The sequence below is a fragment of the Antechinus flavipes genome, chromosome 4 (genome assembly GCF_016432865.1).
Source record: "Antechinus flavipes isolate AdamAnt ecotype Samford, QLD, Australia chromosome 4, AdamAnt_v2, whole genome shotgun sequence".
NCBI classification, from domain to species: Eukaryota; Metazoa; Chordata; class Mammalia; order Dasyuromorphia; family Dasyuridae; genus Antechinus; species Antechinus flavipes.
Genome location: NC_067401.1, coordinates 309901611 through 309925358, shown reverse-complemented (window position 1 = coordinate 309925358; position 23748 = coordinate 309901611). Strand labels below are relative to the sequence as shown.

Sequence of the window (23748 nt, the reverse complement as noted above, 5' to 3'; positions counted from 1 at the left end):
AGTTGAAGAAACTGAGGCAAGCAAATTAGATGACTTGTTTGTACTGTTGGTGTCTGAGGTAGATTTGAACTCTGGTCTCTTGACTCTATAACCAGTGATTATATTCACAGTGCTACCAGGTGTTTCAGCTATTTCCAACATGAAGGCAGCACCATGTTTTTATCCATATTATTTATGAAAATGTTGAACAGAATGGGATCAAAGGGAGAAAGATGGCAATTGATACTTCAGGTCAAGATACATGTTCCAGGTACTGTGCCTAAGAAAACCTCTTTCTTGGTTGATATGGGATCCAATAACCAATCTGCAGACAATTTTTTACTGTAAGCCATCTTATACCTTTATCTTTTCCACAGTGCTATTAAGAGAAACACTAACAAATATCTTGCTGGCATCCAAATATTCCACACCATCACATTTACTAGATATCCTGTATTAATTCTGTTGGGAGTGCTGATATGTCTGTATTAACTTTCACCAACATCAATTCATCCCAGATGAGACCCACCAGATCTTCTAAAAAGTAATCTAAAAGTAATCTGGCAAGCATGTCCATTCCAAATCTAGGAATCCTAAAGGAGATGGAATAGTGCATCACAGTGCTTTGATCATGTCTGATCTAGAAAATGCTGTTATTGTTTGGAGCACAAGAAATCACCTAAAGTCTCCACTGGCACTAAGTTATTGGGCATCATTCAGTAGTGGAAATAGGGCACATCGGATAAGATACAACAAATCACTCTATATTATCTAGGCAGAAATCCTGTGAATGAAGGTCACAAGATCATAGACACAAAACTGGAAGCAAACTGAGATAAACTACTCCAAAATCATTTAACAGATGTAGAAACTAAAAACCAGAGAGGTAAAATGTCAAAAGTAGTCAAGTAACAGAACCAGGATTTAATAGTCCATGAAGAATTCTAGATACTTGATTGTAAAAGGCTTGCCTCTATCCCATGAAAGAGGCTGAGAAGTTTCCCCAAAGGCTGGTAGGAGCTCCTCTGTGGTTTGATTCAGTTGTTGCTGGAGTATTATTCCTAAGTCTGGGTCAAATATAATAAAGTTCTAGTAGTAATAAAAAATTGTTATAATCAGAAAGACTCATGATTGCCAATAAGAGGACTTTCAAAGTTATTTATACATACAAGGTAATAATCTCATATCCATGTAAAATGTCAAGTCAAAGACCTAAATATGTGTTAGTAAAATACAAAAACAAATTCAGAACCATTTAAAGCTATCAGAATAGCACTGCAGTACAAGATCCAAGATTACCAACCTAATTATATACATCCATTATGGGCAAGGGGGGTTGGGAAAAAATGGAAATAATGTGGCTTATTCAAAATTAGAGTTCATGTGTAGAAAACACACTTTGGGCAAACAGAATCTGTGTTCAGGTTTGGATTTTCTTATATGACTGCTATATTATGATCTCTGATCACATTGAAATCACAAAAATAATTTACAAAACAACTTCCTCATTATTATGAGCTTGTGAGAGATTGTGCAAGTATTGTCATTCTCATTTTATAGACAAAAAAACTGAATTTCAGTAACTTGCTCAACTGAGTTTATCCAGCAAATAGAATGAAGATTTAGCCTTCTAATTCCTATTTCAGTGCTTTCATTACATCAAGAAACTTCACCTAATAAAAAGTTTTTTTCTGAAATCAAAGCTTCCAAAAACAATGGTTTCATTTTCATGTAGTAAATTTTCTAATACACCACAAAGAAACCATACATTGCTCTGTTACAAGTCTTAAAACAGATTCCTATTATGCGCAATGTTCCATAGACCAACCTTTAGGAGAAACAAATTCTGAGAGGAAAAATTCCTTTCCCTCCCAACCCCTCCCTCAGATTCAAACAAAGGACAAGTAGCCACAGGTTATTTTGACAAACTGTAGTATTTATTAAATTATAAATTTTCTAACAAAAAAAAAAAGGAAAGAAAAAAGATGAGACAGATTAGGAGAAACCTCAAACTACAAGGACTAGACAGCAAAGCTTATGGGAACACTACAATGTGTGTTACAGTCAGGATTTTGGAACAGAAGTTATTAGCTGTTTACATTTGCATTTTGAGAACTTGAAGATAAAATGGTTGCTGTTTGTCTATTTAAAATATCCCTCATAATTTCCAAACATAATCTATTTTCACATTAAACATCCTGCTCTTATCAATAACCAATATCTCATATTGCTCCCAAATTTAGTGTTCTTTCCATACATCGATCCATGCAGAGAAATAAGACACAATGCAACAGTCAGATAATGAAGACAGTTAATGCACAGAGAAATACACAGTGGCCAAAAGAATCGATTGAGGATCTCAAAAACAAACAAACAAACCAAAAAAACCACTATAAAATAAAGACTTTTAGGAGAAAAATTGGGTATTGCTAAGTATCTTTCAACTATCAACACCCAAGTTCCTGACTTTTAAATAAATTTTCCAGACACATTAGACGTTTTAGTTAAAGGCCAATTCTTCCCATTCCCTTTTCCCACCCTCTAATCCCAAAATACACTACTAGGGGATGAGTGTAATGTCTCATAGGCAGAAATTTACAGATACCATTACAGATGTATTTGTATTCTTGAACATGTGGCTGACGACATCTTTAAACTTCAGTTACTGTGCACTGTCCATCAGGTCTTCTAGACCTGACACTGGCACTCACTGCTCCACCCCCTGCTGTAGGTCTATCAGTTGCTATCTGATTTACATTTGGAACCAAATGTCTCTGCTGAGTTGAAGATAAGTGCTGTGCAAGGTGAGTAGATACATCCTCACTATCACTACTAGCATCTGATTCTGTTTCCTCAACAGAGGTATCTGGTGCTGGTACCCTGCCTGAAGAGAGTAATTCATGGTCTTCCTCTCCCTCTCCCCTGTGACTCCTTTCAGCCACGCTGTCTCCACTGATTTGCAAGTGAGTAAAAGAGTCCTCTAGAGAAGTGTTTGCATCAGGTGAAGGTGTTGCAGGGCTTGTTAACTGACCATCTAGTGAACTTAAGGGTCTAACAGAAGTAGACACTAGAGGCAGCACAGAAGCCCCAGCTTGGGCTGATATATTGTCCGCTCCATCTGCAGAGCTCTCTCTTGCTAAGTTAACCGCAGTAGAGTCACAATCCAGCCTAAGTCCAGCCACTCCCTTCTTTGGTATATCTATTATATCCCGTTTAATTTTCCTACGTCGTCCATGTTCGTTTCTCCTGTATTGAACCATGTTTTCAAGATCAGCAACATACAGAAAACCAGCAATTAACATTTCAGTGCTCTTTTTACCTTTGGAGAAAGCATCTTCCAATTCCCTGCTGGTGCGTTCATCATACTGCCACCACCCATTTCTTCCTTCATAATACCAGGCATATTCTCCATTACCTCTACTTGCTGCTTTTAGTTCCTCTGGTGATAACAAGGTTGGCTTGTCAAGAAAGTCCTCAGGAATCTCCTGACGACAAAGTGCACATCGTTTTCCAAGCCATGAAGCTCCTTTTACACACAAATAGCAGAAAACATGCTTACAAGGAAGACTGACTGGGTGAACACATGTTTGCAGACAGATGGCACATTCAGGGACAGTAAGAGAAGGTCCAGCATTAGAACAGGACTCATTTGCCTTTCTGTTCGTGGGAAGCATGTTTATTGTGTGATCAATTTCACCACAGCCAGCCATCCTAAAGAAGAGAAAGGGTATTCATTATCATAGTATATTAATAATTGCTTTCAAAATTATTCAGTCACAGAAACTACCAAAAAAGTCTTATGTGCATTATAATCTACTGAGATCAATGAATTTCCCCATTCCATGTTCAAAACATGAATATATGTATACATATATATACACACACCAAACCCAAGAGCCACAAATATATAAAGTAATTTAAAATGAAAAGGGGGAGAAAGGGAAAGAAAAGTAACAAAACAAATATATATATAGGCTGCTAATCAAGTTTTTCAATGTTATGACCTTTTAAATCAATTAAATGAATCACCAAGTATTTAATTTTTAGACAACGGGCTAATGGGAAGTGGAGAGTGCATTAATAGGTATACAAAATATCTATGGGAGAAATACAAAGGGTACTTTTTAAAAGAGCAGGGACTAGCAGCTAAAGATCATGGAAAATAGGATCACTTTTATAACTACTGATTATAAATATAGTTATCTGTCAGTAATTATCCCACAGGCTATATTAATTCTATAAGAATATTTATTAAACACCTAAGATGTACATAGCACTGAAAATAGTTATGACAGCACTAACTCTGAAGAAGCTTATAAGCAAAGAGAAGATAAGGTAAGAGGAAAGTGGTGATAAATATGCAAATAACTGTAATATAAACCGTTCTTAAACTAGGGTTTGTGAAGTTTTTTTAAAAATATTCTGCTAAGTGAATTTCAACAATATTGGTTTCCTTCTTAATCCTATGTATTTTATTTTAAAACATCATAAATATATTTATTAAATATTAAAAAAAAAAAACCATCCTGAGGGGTTCATGAACTTCAGATTGACAAAAAGGTCCATGATTTAAAAAAAAAAAAATTAGAATCCTTGAAATAAAGAGGCAAGACCTAGTGAGTGAATAGGAAATGGTTAATTCCTATCAGATAAATACTACAGAATGACCCAGGAGAAGTCATTTAAGAGATGCCCCAGGCAACCCTCTAAAACTAGAAGCAGGAGAAAAAGCAAAGGTGACAGCAAAGATAGACAGAATTCCAATACACAAAAGCACCTAAACCAATGAAATTGGCCTGGGGTTTCGTGAAGTGAGTTTAACAATAAGATAGCAAATGAAATAAGATAAAAGATAGGTATATACACATCAAGTTTTTACTTTGGGGGCTTAAGTTCCACACTACAATTTAAATCTGGTTATATAGGTTAATTAGTTTCTTTTCCCAATCAAAACAAAAAAGGGGGGAAAAATGGCATGTTTTCAGGGCTGCCTGAATGGAGAGTATTCAAGCTGAGTAATACAGGATATTTCTATTTTTAAAGTAATACTGAATAAATTAGAGAAAAAGAAGTAAGAGGAAAAGAGATGGAACATGGCTGAATAGACTCTGAAGAGACCTAGAGCCTTTTTCATAACACAATTCAAAAAAAAAAAAAAAAAAAAGTAAAAAGTGAGGTAGATAATCATCTAGACTTAAAATTCACTCCAAAACACTGTTTATTCAATTTATTTCCATTTTAAAAATTCTCAAAATTTGAGGCAAGTATGGCAGAGTGGATAGAGAAAGCTCACCTCACTCAGGAATCAAGGCCAGTCTCTAACACATAATGTCTGTAATCCTGGGAAAGTCACAACCTCTCAATGTCCAAATTTCTAAGATTGTAAGAGACATTAATAGGAGTTTCCTCAGTGGGAGCTCCCAATACTTATCTGGAAAAATTGGAAGTCCAGATCAAATACTATTTGAGATGGACTTTTTAATTCTAGCCATAGAGCATATGATATTAATCAAAGAGCTACAGATAGGCTACAAGGAGTCTCACCCCTATTTTATTTTTAGAAAGTATGCAATACATTTTAGAACCATGATCCCCACCCCTCTGTCCAAGATTAATTTTGTGGCTCTATAAGAAAACTCTTAAGATAAACAATTATTTTTCCAAACCAGGGGCAAATGAACCATTAAGTTGCAAAGTTAAATGGAAGTGACCTATTTTCTATTAGATTATGGATATTTAGGGGATACTTCAGCCAGGATATATTAAGAAAACAATTACACAAAAAACAACCAGATGTTTACATTTTTTAAAAACTACAGCAACAAACTTAATAATTCTGAATACACTGTTGCCAGATAAATCTTTTTTTAATAATGCACAGATCTGATTGTTATTCTATGCAAAAAAAAAATTTTAATGGTTCTCTATGATCTATTAAATAAAGTTCATATTCCTCAGTCTGACACTTAATAGGTTCTCTAAAACATGCCCACGTTCTTTTTGTAGTTTAATCTTTTATTATTCTCTTTCAAGTATTTTGGATTTATTTTGGCCAAAGCATAATTAAATCTATCATACATTTTCCCAATAATCGTGTTTGACACATATATCAATTTCCATACACTAAATAACTTCTTGCTTCATCTTTTTTCCCCCTTCAATGCCCTTTAATATCCAACACATCCTTCAAGACCCAGCTCTGAAATTTATAATCCTAGAGATTCAACTGAAGCACTGAGACATAAACTAACTTGTCTAAGGTCACAATACCAATATGTGTTAAAGAAGAATCCGAACTGTGGTCTTGAAAACACAATACCACACTGTCCTTTTTTTCCCCAAAGATTATTATATTTCAAACCAAAAATGCCTCTGCAAACAGACTTTTGTCTGATGTGCCACAAGCAGTATCTGAAAGAAAAGTGGCATTTTGTCAGTTGCTTCTAAAGCAGAATTTATGTTGGGATGCAAACTTTTTTTTAAATTTTGGACAAAGTATTGCAATATAATTGATTCCTTTTCAATACCACATATTTTAGACCTAAAAACTTTACTTTGAGAAGTCCTTAAGTTTCAGCAGACTGTCAAAAATGTCCAAGGCACACAAAAAAGATTAAGAATCTCTGCCTTAAGAATTATTTTAAGTGGTTAACAGAAGAGGTTACAACTATATAAATACTTAAGACTGTAATAGTAAACCCCCCCCCAAAAAAAAAAAGATCAGGCAAAGAAGAAAAAATGCTTTAAAACCTTTATTGATTTTTTTTTTGAGCTATTGATACCGAGTTTAAAAAAAGAACAGCAAACCTGCATGCTTATTATGACAATTAACAACAGTAAATATCTATCTGCTATGTGTCAGGAACTATGCTAAGAGCTAGGAAATATTACCTCACTGGAACCTCACAAGAACCTTGGGAGTTATTAGTTATTACCCCCATTTTACAGTTGAATTTCTTCAAAAAGAAAAATAAATTTTAAATTTCTTTAAAGCAAACAAAGGAAAAGTGAGTTGCCCTAAGTCAAATAGCTAGTAAGTATCTGAGGTAAAATTTGAATTCAGGTTTTTCTGACACGGTGCCACCTAAGTGCCTCATACTTTATGTAGCATATTTTCAAGCATGCTTCTCAATATACTCTCAAATTTCTAATAATTTCTTTCCATTTTCTGACTCTTCACTTTGAGAAATGGTTCTAGCTAGAAAATTAAGCAGCTCTGTGAGTTAAGGATAGGTTTTTTTTTTAAGATAGCTGTTATCTGTAGAGAATGCTGTCTCTAATTCTAGTTTTGATAAGAAAATGAAATGACTTTGGGCAAGCAAGAAACAAAAAAAGAATCAAGACATTTCTAGTTTCCCCAGTTTCTCATATCAAACTCTGGATATATGTGAGGATTTACTATTAGTGGGGATATAAAATAAAAACTAATAATCCCTACCTTTAAGTATTTTCATGTTTTATTGGGAGAAACATCAAAAACTGAGAGGCAGCTTAGTATAAAAGGACAGATTTCACTTAGAAAACGGCATTAAGTAGCTTTGAAGGAAACTAGCATTTTAAAGAGGCAGCAATGAGGATGGTGTGCATTCCAAATATGAGGAGCAGCGTACCCAAAAGTGCAGAGGCAACAGATGGAGTACCTTGTGAGAGGAACAGCAAGGACAGTTTGGCTTAAGTGTAGAATGCAGGAAGTAGAATGATGCATAATAAGCCCTGAAAATCAGTCTGGAACTAAGTTATAAAGGGCTTTAAATGTTGAATAAAAAAGTCTGTATTTGAAACAGAGGAAATAACAAGCCACTTGAATTTACCAAGCTTGGTACTGGATTGGAGAGAATAGAGATTTAAGGAACAGATACTTTAAGGTGATTATTTCAATGGTCCTATGTAGAAGTGTAGAAAATAAATTAGGATTGTAGTCATGTGTAAAACGAGGGGGTCAGACCACTTGATGTCCAAACTTCCTTCTAGATCTAAATTTATGACAACTAAACTGAGAATAAGAAGTCAGTATGTTCTTTGCTCACTTCAACTTCAAAACCATTACATACAGTTAATTTCTTCAACTGTAAAATGGGGGTAATAACTGCTAACTCCCAAGGTTCTTGTGAGGTTCCAGTGAGATAATATTTCCTAGCTCTTAGCATAGTTTCTGACACATAGCAGGTAATCATATTGAGAGATGAGAATGGATGTGAGAATTTAATTTTTATATTCTTAAGTGTAGAAAATAAATTAGGATAGTAGTCATGTGAGTGTAGAGATGAGAATGAATGTGAGAATTTAATTTTTATATTCTTAAGGGATATTCAGTTTAAAATATCTTACAGACAGCTGGTTATGCAGGATTGGAGTTACAAATAGGGGCTATCTATGTGAGTTTGGGAGTTATCTACATAATCATGATAATTAAATGCATGTGAATATATGATGTGACCAAGGGAGTACATAAAAGGTAGCCACAGATGATGATTCAGGAAACAAGACTTAAGAAATGGTCAGACAGGAAAAGAGCAGTGATCCTTCTCTCCACCCCACCCACGAAAAAAGTAAAAAGTAAAAGGAGAAAGGAGTTAACCAGGTAATAGTGTCAAATGTTGCAAAGATCAAAAAGAATTAGTATTTCTACAAATGACTATTACCCACAAAAATTTTAAATTATGAATTATATTTAGTATCAGAAATTAGAACTAGGAAAGCTACTTGCTATAATGAAAGTCAGTCAAATATAAATAACTTTGGCATTACCTATGATGCAATAAACAACTAAGTCAAATAAAAATAACTCTGGCATTATCTATGCCTTTACTCTCATCTACTGGCAGAGATGATGAGAAATTGATGGTGGCAAATTACCATATTAAACAAATCTTTCAGATATACTGGACAAACAGTTTTAAAGTCAGGTATTTTTTCCACTGGTCATTTTGAATAATCCATCATACTGTTATTCCCTTACAGGTATGGCTAATCAAAGCTTAATAATTTTCAACATTTTTAAAGATTTAATTCAAGAAACTGACTGATTTCCCCCTTTTTAAATTTAATATTTCCCCCCAATTACATGTAAAAACAATTTTTAAAATATCCATTTCTTAAAACTTTGGTTTCAGATTCTTTCCCTTCCCTCCCCTCCTCATCAAGAAGACAAGCATCCACTGATTATTTTCAAAATAATTCTCTCATGACTCTTGATTAAATGAAGTAATAGAAAAGGGGAAGAGAGAGGGAGAAAAGAACTTTATGATAGTATAAAAATAAAGAAATTATCTCTCTACATAGTTCTTTTCACTGTAACAAATATCAATTTTTATGTTTTATAACAAACCTGTTTTAAAAAATAATAAATCTGTGTTTAACTCCATTATCAAATGATGGACAGAAGCAGCTACACCCAAAGAAAGAACACTGGGAAACGAATGTGAACTATTTGCATTTTTGTTTTTCTTTCCGAGTTGTTTTTACCTTCTGAATCCAATTCTCCCTGTGCAACAAGAGAACTGCTCGGTTCTGCAAACATATATTGTATCTAGGATATACTGCAACATATCTAACATATGTAGGACTGCTTGCCATCTAGGGGAGGGGGTGGAGGGAGGGAGGGGAAAAATCGGAACAGAAGCGAGTACAAGGGATAATGTTGTAAAAAAAATTACCCTGGCATGGATTCTGTCAATATAAAGTTATTATAAAATAAAATAAAATATTAAAAAAAAAAAAACTCCATTATCACTAATTATTCCTCCAAAAAATTTCATGACATGGTAATTTAGAAGTTGATATCTGAATGTAGATTGGCTTTAAATGTTATCATAGTTAGCTAAGTGTACTTAAATTTACACTTACTAAAATTATAACCGTGAAAAGTAGTCCCTTCTCCTAGTGCCTACAAATAATGACTGAATTTCTCCCATCCTCAAAAATCCTTCACCTGATCTTCAATTATCCTTCATGCTAATCTTTCTGTATTTCTAATGGTACAGTAGAAAGTGTGTTAGATTTAAACTCAGAGGACTTGAGCTCAAATTAAAACCCTACTCCTTATCTTGACCAAGTCATTTCATCTATGTTTCCTAATGTGTAAAATGAGGGGGGTCAGACCACTTGATGTCCAAACTTCCTTCTAGGTCTAAATTTATGACAACTAAACTGAAAATAAGAAGTCAATATGTTCTTTCCTCACTTCAACTTCAAAACCATTTCTTTCTCTTCTATTACTAATCATCTCTTAATTGACAAATCTAATGACAATTTTATCAGTTCTCATTCTTCTTGATCTCCCTCTTCTCCTTTGGTTTGACACTCCACTAACTTGGTTTTCCTTCTATAGCCACAGGAATAACAAGTCACATTTGTGCAAAATTCAAATTCACTTAATTTCTACAAGAGTTGAATGTAGATAAATCACAAGATACTCAATAGTTATATTAAGAATAAAAAAAATCTCTCACTGACATCTCTCTTCCAGTTGCAAGGAACACACTTATGACCCCAAACTGAGTAATAGGAAATAACCAACAGCACAAGTTTAGAAAGAAACCCAAAGGCCATAATGTGCCACTAATGAAAGCTAGCAATATACAACTCAGCAAATACAAAAGGATCAATTATAGTGCTGTTAAGACATTGAATTTCTTTGAACGACTGATAACCAACTTTCCTCTCCTCCCCGCAAAAAAAGATTACCCTCAACTTTCCCCCAACCAAACCAGTAGTTTAAATATGAACTATTGAGAGAAAACTGTAAAAACCTATTCCTATTTGAACAAATGTTACTGCCTAAAGAGTTAACTTTAGATCTAAAATTAGATGACCTTTAGATCATTTTCAGTTCTGGGAAAATTCCTAAGTCCTAATCATACCTTCTATGTAAATGGATGAAAAAAACTACCACCTACCTTAAATAAGAGGTTATTTCCAAAATTTAGTGTTGGTAAAATATTTAAACCTCTAAAGTTCCTCAACAGAAATCATAAGAATAAAGAATCACCCATCAATTGGAAAATGGTTGGGTAAATTGTGGTATATGATAGTTATGGAATATTACGTTTTATAAGAAATGACCCACAGGATAAATACAGAGAGGGTTGGAGAGACTTACATGAACTGATGCTAAGTGAAATGAGCAGAAGCAGGAGATCATTATATACTTTAACAACGATATTGTATGAGGCTGTATTCTGATGGAAGTGGATTTCTTAGACAAAGAAGTCTAACTCAGTTTCAACTGATCAATGATGGATAGAAGCAGCTACACCCAAAGAAAGAATACTGGGAAATGAATATAAACTGTTTGAATTTTTGTTTTTCTTCCCAGATTATTTTTACTTTCTGAATCCAGTTCTTCCTGTGTGCAACAAGAGAACTGTTCGGTTCTGCACACATATATATTGTATCTAGGATATTCTGTGATATATTTAACATGTACAGGACTGCTTACTATCTGAGGGAGGAGGTGGAGGGAGGGAGGAGAAAAGTCGGAACAAAAGTGAGTGCAAGGGATAATGTAAAAAATTACCCAGGCTGGGTTCTTTCAATAAAAAATTAAATAAATGAAAGAAAAAGAAAAAATTAAATAAATAAACGAATAAAAGAACAGCTAATTATTCTGTTTCTCATTGTAAATAATCTAATTCACATATATATATCTCAGTAAGTGTAAGTTTAGTTTCAGACAAAAAGTGACATTATACTTACATTCCTATCATAGATTCCACTGATGTCTATTATAAGAATATAACATCCTCTTCACAGGCAGTTAGTCAAGTTAGAGTACTTTTTTCCTCACCACTGGTTCATTCTTTGTGTTGCAAAGGGAGACCCTACTTGGATTAACTTCTCTGTGAACTAAAGGAAATAAAGATTAAATTAGTGAAATATGTAAGATCATTTACAAAAAATATCATTAACACATTCCAATTAAACAAACCAAAACACCTTAAAAAATAATAAATTTTCGAAAAACAAAATGGAATAAAAACAATGTAGCTCCTTTCTGACATTGCTTGTAAATAACATTTACATTTGAAAAACTAGCCTTCAAATGGATGTGATCTAAATGTAAAAAAGACAGACATCATTTAACAATTAAAATCAAAGGAAATATCCTCCAGACAACCCTATTTAAAGTGAAAACTCTTAGGCAAACAAGAGATAAAAAAGCGAGGTATAAACTTTAAAGTAGACAATTTCAAATGTTCAAAAGTTTTTGCATAACAAAAACTTGATACAGATAGAATAAGCAAATATGTCAAATGAGGGAAAAAATCTTGGCATTAATCATCTCTGACAAGTCAGACCTATATAGGGAACTGACACAAAAGACCAAGCTATTCTCCACCAGTTAAGTGGTCAAAGACTATAGTTTTCAAAAATATTGTTAGCCACCAAAAACCATATAAAAGTTTGCTCCAATTCAATTATAATTGGAAATGAAAATTAAATTAAACTCTTGCAGTATCGATTCATGCCCAATAAGCTAACAAAGAGGATAAAAGATTGAAAAGACACTGGAAGATATGGAAAGACAAGTCATGCTAATACACTGTATGTGGACATGTGAATTGGTCCAACTGTTTTGGGGAAAAAAAAATTGAAATTAAGAAGTATGACTAAACTCTTCCCCTTTCTTCCCCTTTCACAAAGGGATCTCATTACTTAGGATACTATTTGAGGATGTTGAAAGCAGAAAATATGTCCATAGCAGCATTTTTGTTGATAACAAAAACTAGAAACAATGTGTCCATAAAATAGGGAATGAGTAGAAAAATGGTGATTTATTGAATTTAATAGATCATCGTGCTTTAAATGAAAAACTCAGAAAAATACGGAATTACAAAGCAAAACAAGCAAAACTAGAATAATAGATAAAAATCCTCTAAAACGTAAAATTCTGATTAAGATAACCAATCACAATCCAGGAAAATGACAATGAAAACAAAATTCTTTCTCTCAGGAAATGGGAGGACTTCAAATATAGAATATAGTATATGTTTTTCCCTACGTGAATTGGTTTTATGTAAATGTTTCTGGTAACAAAATTGGGGAGGGATGTTCAGGGATCTTCTATAAAGTTAAGTGGGAATGATGACATTTAAAAGAATTAATAAAACTTGAATGTTTAAAGTCTCCTAAATGGAGCAAAATAAACTATAAGATGGCATAAAAATAGTTATAGCTCTTTCTGAGGTGTAAAAATTGCAATTTGAGAGGAATGGCTAAACAAATTATATGTGGCATATAAATGTGATGGGATATTACTATGCCATAAGAAATAACGGCTTAAAGAAATGTGAGACTTGTAAGAACATATTCGGAATATACAGAATCAAAAGAATATTTTATATAACAACACTGTAAATGATAAAGTTGTCAATGACTTAGCAATTCTTATCAGTATAAAAAGCAGTAACTATAAACTAATGAAACATGCTAATGACTCACTGAACTAAAAGACTATAGAGACAAGTCTATGTGAATTTATACACACACACCCCTACACAAATACTTATTTATTTATGTACAGTTTTTCTCTTTTAAACAAGGTCAATGGTTTTGTTTGTTTAGATGCATTTGTAGCATTCTTTCACACCCATTGTTTCATTTTCAATTAGGGAATAGGGAAGCATGAGAAGGGAAAACTGATTTTTGCTGGCTAAAAAAAAAAATGTTATATTTAAAAGTCTCACAAATATTTCTATTTTTTATGGTTGAGAGAAGAAAATTTCAAAAGAATTGTATTGTTTACTTAGATTAAAAAAAAAAAAAGCTGAGACCAACTATGTGCGAAGTCCTAGGCTAAGAACTCCAAAACAGACACAAAATACAACAAAATCAAAAATAAACCAAAAAACACAATTCTTGGCCTGAAGGAGTTCCCAACTTAGTAGAGAAAATAACACAAACATACATCCAAATCAGTAAAATACAATCATCATTGTTGTTATATTTCTACTGAGACAATATATAATACATTAGTAAAACAGTGGTAATACAGCAATACCTTAATTAACCAAAGACTATTTATCTGAAAATCTTTCAATAGAACTTGTAAGCAAAAGACCTCAAATAGGCAAACTTGAGCTTTTACAGTGCACACTAAAATCCTTCTCTTAACTCACAGTGGAGCCCACATAAACCATCCCTTACTATCTACTCACTCTTATTTTTCACAAAATTCTAAAGAACAATTATCGGGTTCCTCAATTGGCAAGAAGTCAACAACACCTTAGAAACTGGGAGGGGGGAGGAAGAATGGGAAGTGAGACAAGTAAGAACACAGTAATGTCAGCAGATCAAAAACTTTTTTAAAGGACAGCAATGAAAAGAGCATGACAGTATGGAACCATTAGTGAACAAACAACTCATTTTTTTAAACATGTCAACAGCAGTTCAAGGTCATTACTGAATTACAAACCAAACAGTATTTAATGTCTCTAAAATTGAGGTCCTTGTTAAAAAGTTAAATTATGTTTAGTATAGTAATCAAATGGCCATGGGTCATTAGGTCACTTAAAGGAAATATGCCTCAAATAGATAAAAATGTTTGAAAACTTATGTAGGATTCTTTTAGTTTTTGTACAATATCAGATTAATACCATAATGCTTTAGGTGTTTTGTTATTAATGAAAGCCCTATTCGCTCTCCTTAAGAACTTTATTAAAGGCATAAGGTGCCCTTAAAAAACACTTAAAAAAAATAATTGAAACCATGAATGATTTCAGATATAACCTAACATTTTCCTTCTAAAGCAGCACATTTTTACTGATAAAATTTTAGCATTTAATTTTCAAGACTATTTTTTGATCATATACAAAAGCAGCAATTTACGAAGGCTACCTTTAAAAACTGATAGTATTCCAAATTTTGCATTCCTTGTCCTTATTTTCAAACTTCTTAACTTAATTATTCTATTTCTAATGATCCATACTTAACCATTTCTGGAGAAAAGTTTTTTAAAAACTGAAACTAAGTATGTGCTTAATGAGATTTTCTAATCTGATGAACTCTTCTAGGATCAAGTGGCTTTCTTAAATTTCTAAATATTCTTTAGAGAAGGGCTTCTTAAAATTTTTTTCCACTCCTGATCTTCTTTCATCTGAGAAATTTTTAGTGACCCCAAGTCTAAAGGCACATAAAATTAGTATACACAAATCAAACATTTACTGATAAATTTTAATTTTGTGACCCACACATTCAGTTACAAGATCCCATATGACATCACCAACCACAAATGAAGCTGGACTTTAAAGGAATCTTTAGGAGGTCCATAAATTTTGAGATCTTAAATTTAGCTCAAAGTATTACTATCACAAAATATTTCTAAAAAGGTCATATGAATACTCTGTCTCACATACTAAAAACAAATGGGTAAAATCCAGCACATGAGAATGAAGATTAGAAAACCAAACCAACTTCTATCAAATTCAGATTGCAAGGGATGATATTCCTTTTTGCTTTCCTCTTTTTAAGATCTATAAAAACAAAGGGCAGTGATTTACCAAGATAAATCACCATTGTTTAGAGACATTCCCCACCAAGAGTCAGAAACAGCCACTAACATTTATATAAAATTTGAAAAGCACTTTCTTTTCACATATTATCACATTTTGCCTTCATAACAACCTATGAGCAATACTAATATTATTTTACAGATAAAGAAACTGAAGCTGAAAGTAATTTACTTGCCTACTATCAATTTCAGTGAGAAAAGTAAGGTAATTGCTAGACTTAACAAATGCTAATGGTTCTGTAATTTTCTTTTCATAGGGCAAGATCATTTAGGTCTATCTTACAATAGTCACAGAGGGCTGGACACATTCTTAAAATTATTTCATATCTAATTTATCTTTCCCAAAACACCTTTTAGGGTCATCATTAATTGAGCTTTATTGCTTTTGTTCCAATAAATTTTTAGCAGTCTAAAACACAGCTTATATAAACCTACAGACTATACTTAAAAGCCACACTACAGTTTCAGGAAGACTTGGGCTCAAGTCCTACTTCTGGTAAATATTGGCTGTATGACTAGATAAAATCACCTAATCTTTTATTAATACCCCAGGGATTCTCCTAAAACTCTTTTTAAATTATAGAAAATTTATCAATTTGTACTGGTAGAAGTTTTTTTATGTGAATTTCTCTATATAGATGAAATCATATTTAAGGGATAAAAAAACATGAATGAATAAAGACCTTGCCAAATCCCTGAACTAAAAAAATCTGTGTTCACAATTCACAATCTGTTATCAAGAATATTTCAATCTTCCCATATATTATCAAATCTTGTTTCCTCCAACATCCATATCCTGGGTTATAATTCAAATATAGAATAAAGATTTCAGAAATCCAGTGAAGCAGAACAAGTGGAAAGAGGATCTCTGTAAGTCAAATATAAATTTTTTTTCATAATACAACAATGCAATCTAATGCACAAACTACATAAAAATCAAAAGCTGAAGCCCCTTAAAAATGAAATGATTTATAAAATGAACTCAGTATGTCAAGCCATGAAGTTGCCAAGCGGGTCAATTAATCAAGGGAAGAATCAATCTTAAGAGGTCAATGAGATTATCTAGTCCAACCAACATTTTTTAGATGAAAAAACTAAAATCTAGTGAAATCAAGTGATTCACTGGAAGTCACAAGTCAGTAATTAGAGCCAAGTATGAAGAGTACAGTGTATAGCCACTAACATTAAAAATAGAAAACATATTAACAAAATCCCACCTTTACTAAGAGGGAAAATTGCCTTTTACTATTTGATCAAAAATGATTTACTTTTGATATGTGGATTCATTTATAAATAAAACTATTAATAGTACAAATATAGAACTAGAAGATGGAAATTAATTTAGTAATTAAGCATACCACAAATGATCTTATAAGAGGAATGAATCTTTGAATTTGAAGGATTATCTAATATAAACTCAACCCAAAACATTTGTGCATTAATGCTATTTTATAAATCAAAATGCTAAATTGGATTTAACGATTAAAGCAGAATTATAAATATTTTCATTTAGGGGCTAATTAGAAATCTGTAAGCTATATATGACCACTCCTGCTCCTCGATCTCTTTTCTATTCTTTTCTTGCCTGTTTACATCTATATTAAGATAGACTCATTAGGAAAGCTGATAGAAGAGAAAATTAAAATTAGATTTCTTTTTTCCTTGACATAGAATCTCACAAAAAAAAAAAACAAATGGGAAGACAGTAAAATATAGGTAAATATGGCCTCTGCCTTAAAAATCAATCTCTCTCTCTCTCTCTCTCTCTCTCTCTCTCTCTCTCTCTCTCTCTCTCTCTCTCTCTCTCTCTCTCACACACACACACACACACACACACTCATACTCATATCTAAAGCAAACTACTTAAGATTAACTATTACTTACCTAGCATTATTGACTGTGTATCACCAGTTAACTTAAAGATGATAATGTTGTCGTTTCCATCAAAGCTCTAAAAAATTCAGGGTATTTCTGTCAAAAAAAATTAAATGTATTCATAAGAGAAATAATTACTTCTTTTATTCTAAACTGTTACTAATTAATGGATAGGTGTAAAATTATCTGATTTTGCAAATAAATGAACGTAATCTGTAAAGCTTTCCCCCGACTTCTCTAATGGAAAAGTTTTTTCCCCCCAACTTCCAAAAATATCCCATCCTCCAAATTTTAATTGTTTAAAAAATGAAGTAATTATGTGAACGAAATTTAGCCTTTCAATCTTGGATAACCCGATATAATTAACAAAGATTATTGTTATTATTATTAACAGAGGGTTAAGGAAGCAAAAGCAAAGAGAAAGCTGGTGTTGGCTAGCAAGTAAATCTGAAATTTCTCTCTCATTCTCCCCTCTTACATGGAAATGAATGGCCTAATGTTTACCTTTTTAGCTCTACTACAATACTGGCTTACTATCATTTGCTAATGTACAAATTATGTTTTACAGCAAAAATCTTCCATTAAAACTAATTTCAATTCCACTTCTCAACAATAGGCCACAACTTCATTTAACAAGTAAAAAAATTCTTCATATAGTTTGTCATTCTGCTTGCAATCTTAATCTTTCTAATGAAAGGGACATTAAGGGTTTGAATTCTCTCAAAAATGTCAATGCTATATCCTATTTCACAAACAAAAAAAAATTTGATGATATTTTTATAAATATGAAAGGCTCCCCCTAGAACTAGCTGTGTAACCTTGGGCAAAAAGATTGACCTCTGAAAGACATGTCACCTGTAAGAAAAGGAAGAACAATTCTAAATCAATATATAAAAAAGGATTCAGACTAAACGAAATTTAACAAGAAATTAATTGGGAGTACATAGAAAAAAAGTTATAACTGATTAATCCATTGGAAAATACTGTATTCCCCTAGTTAACATAAGGAGAAAATAGTTCATTTAGAAGTTCTTTTTTGATCAACACAATCCAATTAAACTGATTAACATCCAAGGCATCAAATATAACAAAAAAACATAAAAAGATAAAATTTAGTTTTTAATTTTCATTTATGTTTACTTTAGCTACAATTTAGACTTTAGCCAATTTCAAATGCTGTAGTAAAACATGAGCAGATTTAGCAACAGAAAACATTTAATACTAGCATTAATAAGTTTAAAACTCCATTTTTAAAAATACCATCAACATCAAATTTTTATTTTTTTAATGATTTGCTTGACCTATTTTCATCAAATATCAATAGCAGCTATTTTCTGTACCACTTAGGGGGGAAAAAATAAATATATTTATCTGTTACCAAAACAATCATTCCATTTAAAAAGCAATCTTCATAAATCAGGTAGTTTCAATAACTAAACACAAAGCCAACTAACTTCTCACAATTTCAAAGCTCTATTTTTTTTTTTTAAGGGACAGATATATTCACAAATGTAGAGGAAAAATGTCTGTTTCCTGAAGTGCCAATCATATATGGGAGATAGATTTTTTTAGTTTTGATTGTATAACGTTTTGACTCAATTCCTTTTCATCTTAAATGTTTTATATGCTGCTTAAATGAGGATCTAGACAAAGTAACGTGTATGCACTTCCAAAAGAGAAGATTTAAGGGGCCACTTTAACAAAGCCAGAAGAATACTGGGGGGAGGAAAGGATCACCAAAGCTGAGTGAATTTCAAATCCATTTCGTAAGTACGTTTAAAAACTTACACATCTTCAGATTTTACCCATGAAGACTGTTCCATCTCCCCGCACCCTCAAAATCTGCCTCTCCAGAAGCCTTCAGAGAACAAAATAAGCTACAACAATGGAAGAAAACAACACTCTTTTGTAAGAAAGGTGGAGAGAGAAGACGGAGAGGGGGAGAGGAGAGGGAGGGAAGAGGGGAGGGAATGGAAGAAAGAACGAAGAGGACAGAGCAAGAGGGAGGAGAGAGCGAGAAACGGAGAGAGAAAAATTGAGAACTAGAACTCTGTCCCCGGCAAAGCACCTAGCGAACCGCCTCGGCTTCAAAAACACTGTATTCTGAAGCATCGAGTGAATTCTATATTTCGGTAGTTTTCTCAAAGACTTATCAGCTATTTGCTTCAACTCCCACCAAAACAAAGGTCTGCAAGTCCGCAGGCCAGATTAACCGGGAAAGGGAAGTGGGCGGGTGAGCAGTTCTTCTCCAGGGGTGGATGCAAGAGCATAGGGTAGCAAAGGCTAAGGAAGGGGGAGGAGAAGAGCAGGGAAAGAGGTAATTAGCAATAGTTTCTCCAAATCACTAGCAAGATCGCGACCGGAATCATATTCCGGGCCTTGGTCACAATACTATAAGACCCTGAGCCGGGACGGAAACGAGCCTCGGGCTGGGGGGAGTCGAGGGGGAAGGTGTGTGACCTCCCCCAAGACGCCGATCGCGCCCCCTACCCCAACCTCAGGCTACCCACAGACCAGGATGAGATAGCGTATCCCCCCCACCAGTAAGTCCTCCCAGGCCGAGGCCAGACACCGCCCCGGCTGCAGTGCCCCCCGTGGGGCAGTATGGCCGCTGCTCCGCCTCTCGTACTGGGGACAGCAGCTGCCGGCGTCTTCCCTACGTCTAAAGAGACGGCGAGGGACGATACATAGGCCAAGGCCACGGTCGTCACCGGCTACTGGCCCTCGCAACCCGCTAAAGCAGGAAGGAAAGAAAGAAGCCAGGGGCCAGAGACCGACCAGCTCTATTCCCATCCTCCCCCCTGCCCGTCGGCCGGGCAAAGCCCGCGACATATCGGGGACGTCGGGCTTACGCACCCACACCCCCTGCCCCCAGCCACCCGACCACTCTGGCCTCGAGCGCCCGAATCCCGGCACGTCATGGAGACGAACGGGACAAGGAAGGGTGCGGAAAGGGGAGGCGAGGGGGGAAAGAGGTGACACTTGGGGAAGTTTCCTCCTACGCTCCTTCACCGACCCCTCGCGCCATCGCCCGCCCGTCAAGAGCCACGCCGACTTCTCCCAGGCCCCCACCTTCCAGGCAACAGCCGAAGCCACTTCGCAGTCTTTTCTCTCCGGCCAACAACCCCGCAGCGCGGAACCCGTGGACGCGCGGAGACGTCACGTGACGGTACGGCGCGCCGGCGCGCCCGGAAAGAAAGGGGGGGAAGGGAAAGAGGGCGTGTCGGAGGCGGGGCCGCGCGAGAACCTGGGGGGACGGTTGCGCAGTCCCGCGTGCCTCCCGCGCCGGTTGCCCTCCCTGATTCTTTCGGTCCCCGCCCCTTTCTCCCCTTCCTCGGCCCTCCCCCCCCCTCCCCATCCTACACTTCGTCCTGGTGGGAACGGACCGAAGGCGGGTTGTCCTATGGCTTCGCCTTCGCCGACACCCCCGCGTGACTGTCTTGCCCTGTGTAGTGTCTCAGAAACTCGCTTTCACCCCTCCCCCCTTCCAGAAAATCATTTCACGGACTGAATTTCTGTAATCCTTTAGTTCCTCCTTTTCCACAGGCCGATTGCGATGGTATAGGTTACGGATGTTTATCCTGTAGGCCATCTTGGTCTCCCAGAAGACCTGGGCTGGGGCTCGAAGTCTAGAGAACCCGTCCGGACGTCCCTACGGCTGGTGGGAGCTGAACTGGTCACGCCTCGGGCCCAGGGTAACCCTGGAGTCCTCTACTAGGCCCAGGAAAGTGGGGACCCGGGTGCTTGGTTTCCCTTCGTATGAATGCAGCCTAGCAGTGATTTTTAATAATTCAAGAGTAACCATTTTTATCAAAGCTGCTAGCAAATAAGCTGAAGAATTATTAATACCCAGACCATTCCATTATTTTGCATTCATTTTAGTAGACATTTGAATCTTCTTTTTGCTGAATCTAAATGTAATCTTATAGTATTAAAAAAAGTGAGAAAAGAGTGAAATTGGGATTAGTGTCTTCTAAGCAGTTTTAGAAAAGCAAATCAAACTACAAATAAATAACATTCAAGAACAGCTCATTTCCAATGAATTCTATTTTCATTTTAAAGTTTCGTTTATTTTTTTGTTCAGTGATTCTTCCCAATTGTGTCATCAATACTGTTATTTTCATCTTAGAGGACAATTTCCCCCTAAACTGTGATTTGCTTACATTTTAACTTTTATATTAGTACTTTTAAGATTTGCAAAGCACTTTTATTATCGTATTTAAGATGGAATTAAATCACTATATATTTCGGAAGTTTGCTGGCCCATATAAAGGTACTTGCTTTAGTGGTTCTATTTTCCCATCCTGAATACTGTAAATTAATGGCAAAATTCATGTAATTAAGATTACAAATAAAAATGAAAAGATATATATTCTATAAGATATGTTTAGTTTCCTATTTTAAATGCTAGTTATGAACTCATAAAAGTTTCCCCAACTTTCAGACAGCATTGCTAATTTTTCTCATATTTAATAAAAAAGTTAGGATACCTAAACTTTACTGAAAACAATGAGGGTTTTTTTTTATCTTAACTTTTTTTTTTTTTTTTTTTTTTTAAGATACTAGCAGGCTTCAGCATTCAGATACTTTGGTTTAGTAACACCTGGAAATTTTATTTTCAAAAAAAAGATAGTCCTATTGATTTTTGTAAACTATATGAAATCAGGTTTATCCCCTCAAAAAAGGTTAATTTAAATATCATATACAACTTAATGACTGATTACTTTCATCTTTAGTAAAATGATCATCTAATTCCCGATGTTCAAAAATGAGAAATTTTATATCAAGATATTCAGTAATTCTGATTTAAGGTAACTTTAAGAAATATTTTGAAACCTTTCATATGGCTCTCAAATCACATCCCAAAGTTGGGCAAATATATATTGCCTTAGAAATAAATTAGATCATATAATTGAGCTTTAATAATCTTTCATTTTTTTGCTTTTTGCATTAATTTATTTTCCCTTGATATATTTTCCAGATTTTCTTCAACATTTGATTTTTTTTAAGTGTATTTAAATATTTTCCAAATAGCCTTATTGTACTGCTTGTTAAAATAATTCATAGCATGTTGCCTTTTATCTATTTTTATTTTTACAAAATTCCAAAAATAAATGGTTGTCTTAAATAATAAAATCGGTGGAATAAAGTAACCTATAGCTTAGGGAAAGATGAGTCCAGTAATCTAGATTGGTCTTTATTTGAAAATTACTTTATTTTGATAAGAGTAAATAGCCAAGGTAGACATTTTAGGTCCCAAATCCACTTGAACATAGGCAAAGAGTGGATTGTAATTATGGGTATTAAATACAGTATGCTAATGAGTTATTTGTAGTTTGAAAGATTTTCCCATAGAAACAATGTTATAAAAGTATTATTCAGTGTCCAAGCCAGCCCACAAAACTTTTTACTCATGATGTAGCTGAAATAGTACTAATTGTAACTTTGAGTTCTGAGTCCCAAGTTCCTTCTGAACCATAAGGAAAGTAAGAAGTAAGATATTAGCATGAAGGCTGTGGTAGCTGAGTAGCTCTTTCCCACAGTAACATAAGGAGTAAAGCACTATCAATAGGTCTTTGACCAGGGAGGACACTAGTTTGTAATTCCCACAGCAGTGGAAAGGAGTGGGAGTGACCCTGAGTGAAGAAGTTAATCATCAAAGTAAATGGCATTTATGGAAGGAGAATCACCTATTCCTGAAGATAAAAATATTAGCTTTTTTCAGTGAATTGAATATGCCTACATTTCTTTTAAAAGTAAATGTTGCCAAAGGTGAATTTTAATCATTTCCTGGTTTGCAAACAGAAGAAATAGAAGAGACCATTATGATGCCTTTTTTAAAAAGACTGTCCAAGTACACAGTACATCATCATGACTAGAATTGTCTCACTTACTATTAGAACTTTAAAGATGAAGTGCCACCCCAAAATCTAAACTAACCCTTGCCTAACCCTGGAAGCATAGATAACTTAAAAGTACAACAAAACCCCTGAAGCTCCAAAGGAAAACTGCTATTTCACCAAAGCCTTAACAAAGGACTTAACTCACCTGTCCTCAAGGATAACTGGAGACATCCTCTTGGCCCCTAGTAAAAATCCCTGATAGACCTCTACTCCCTCATGCACTCCTTTTGCACCATGGATAAGCACAAACTCAACATCTCATGCTTAATCTTGCAGGCACACCTGTTAGCCCCACATTGGGAAACTGCAGCAAGCTCTTATAATACTTCTCTTAAGCCTCTAGGAGTTGTTTTTCGATCAGCCCCCTCCGCCTTGAGGTTTTTGTTCCTAATAAACTTCACCCTCTCTCCATTAAGACCTGCTCAGATTTGGGGCCCTTCCCCCTTGCAGGAGGACCTTTCAATAAATTTCCAAATTTCT

The 23748-nt window shown here is 34.7% G+C and overlaps 1 protein-coding gene across 3 annotated transcripts; it reads right to left on the bottom strand.

The window, feature by feature from the left end:
* Window positions 1–1894: 1894 nt before the first annotated feature.
* RNF146 (ring finger protein 146) lies at window positions 1895–20531 on the bottom strand. Of its 3 annotated transcripts, none has more exons than XM_051997706.1 (4): window positions 20438–20531; window positions 17375–17461; window positions 11677–11826; window positions 1895–3690 (listed from the first exon to the last, which is right to left on the bottom strand). In XM_051997706.1, exons 3-4 carry the CDS (start codon window positions 11685–11687, stop codon window positions 2631–2633), a joined length of 1071 nt encoding a protein of 356 aa, XP_051853666.1. In that variant the 5' UTR covers window positions 11688–11826; window positions 17375–17461; window positions 20438–20531; the 3' UTR covers window positions 1895–2630. The 3 variants fall into 3 exon arrangements, with proteins under 3 accessions (XP_051853666.1, XP_051853667.1, XP_051853668.1); XM_051997707.1 differs by having other exon boundaries at window positions 17375–19242; window positions 20438–20518; XM_051997708.1 differs by lacking the exon at window positions 20438–20531 and adding an exon at window positions 19154–19246.
* Between the last annotated feature and the right edge of the window lie 3217 nt (window positions 20532–23748).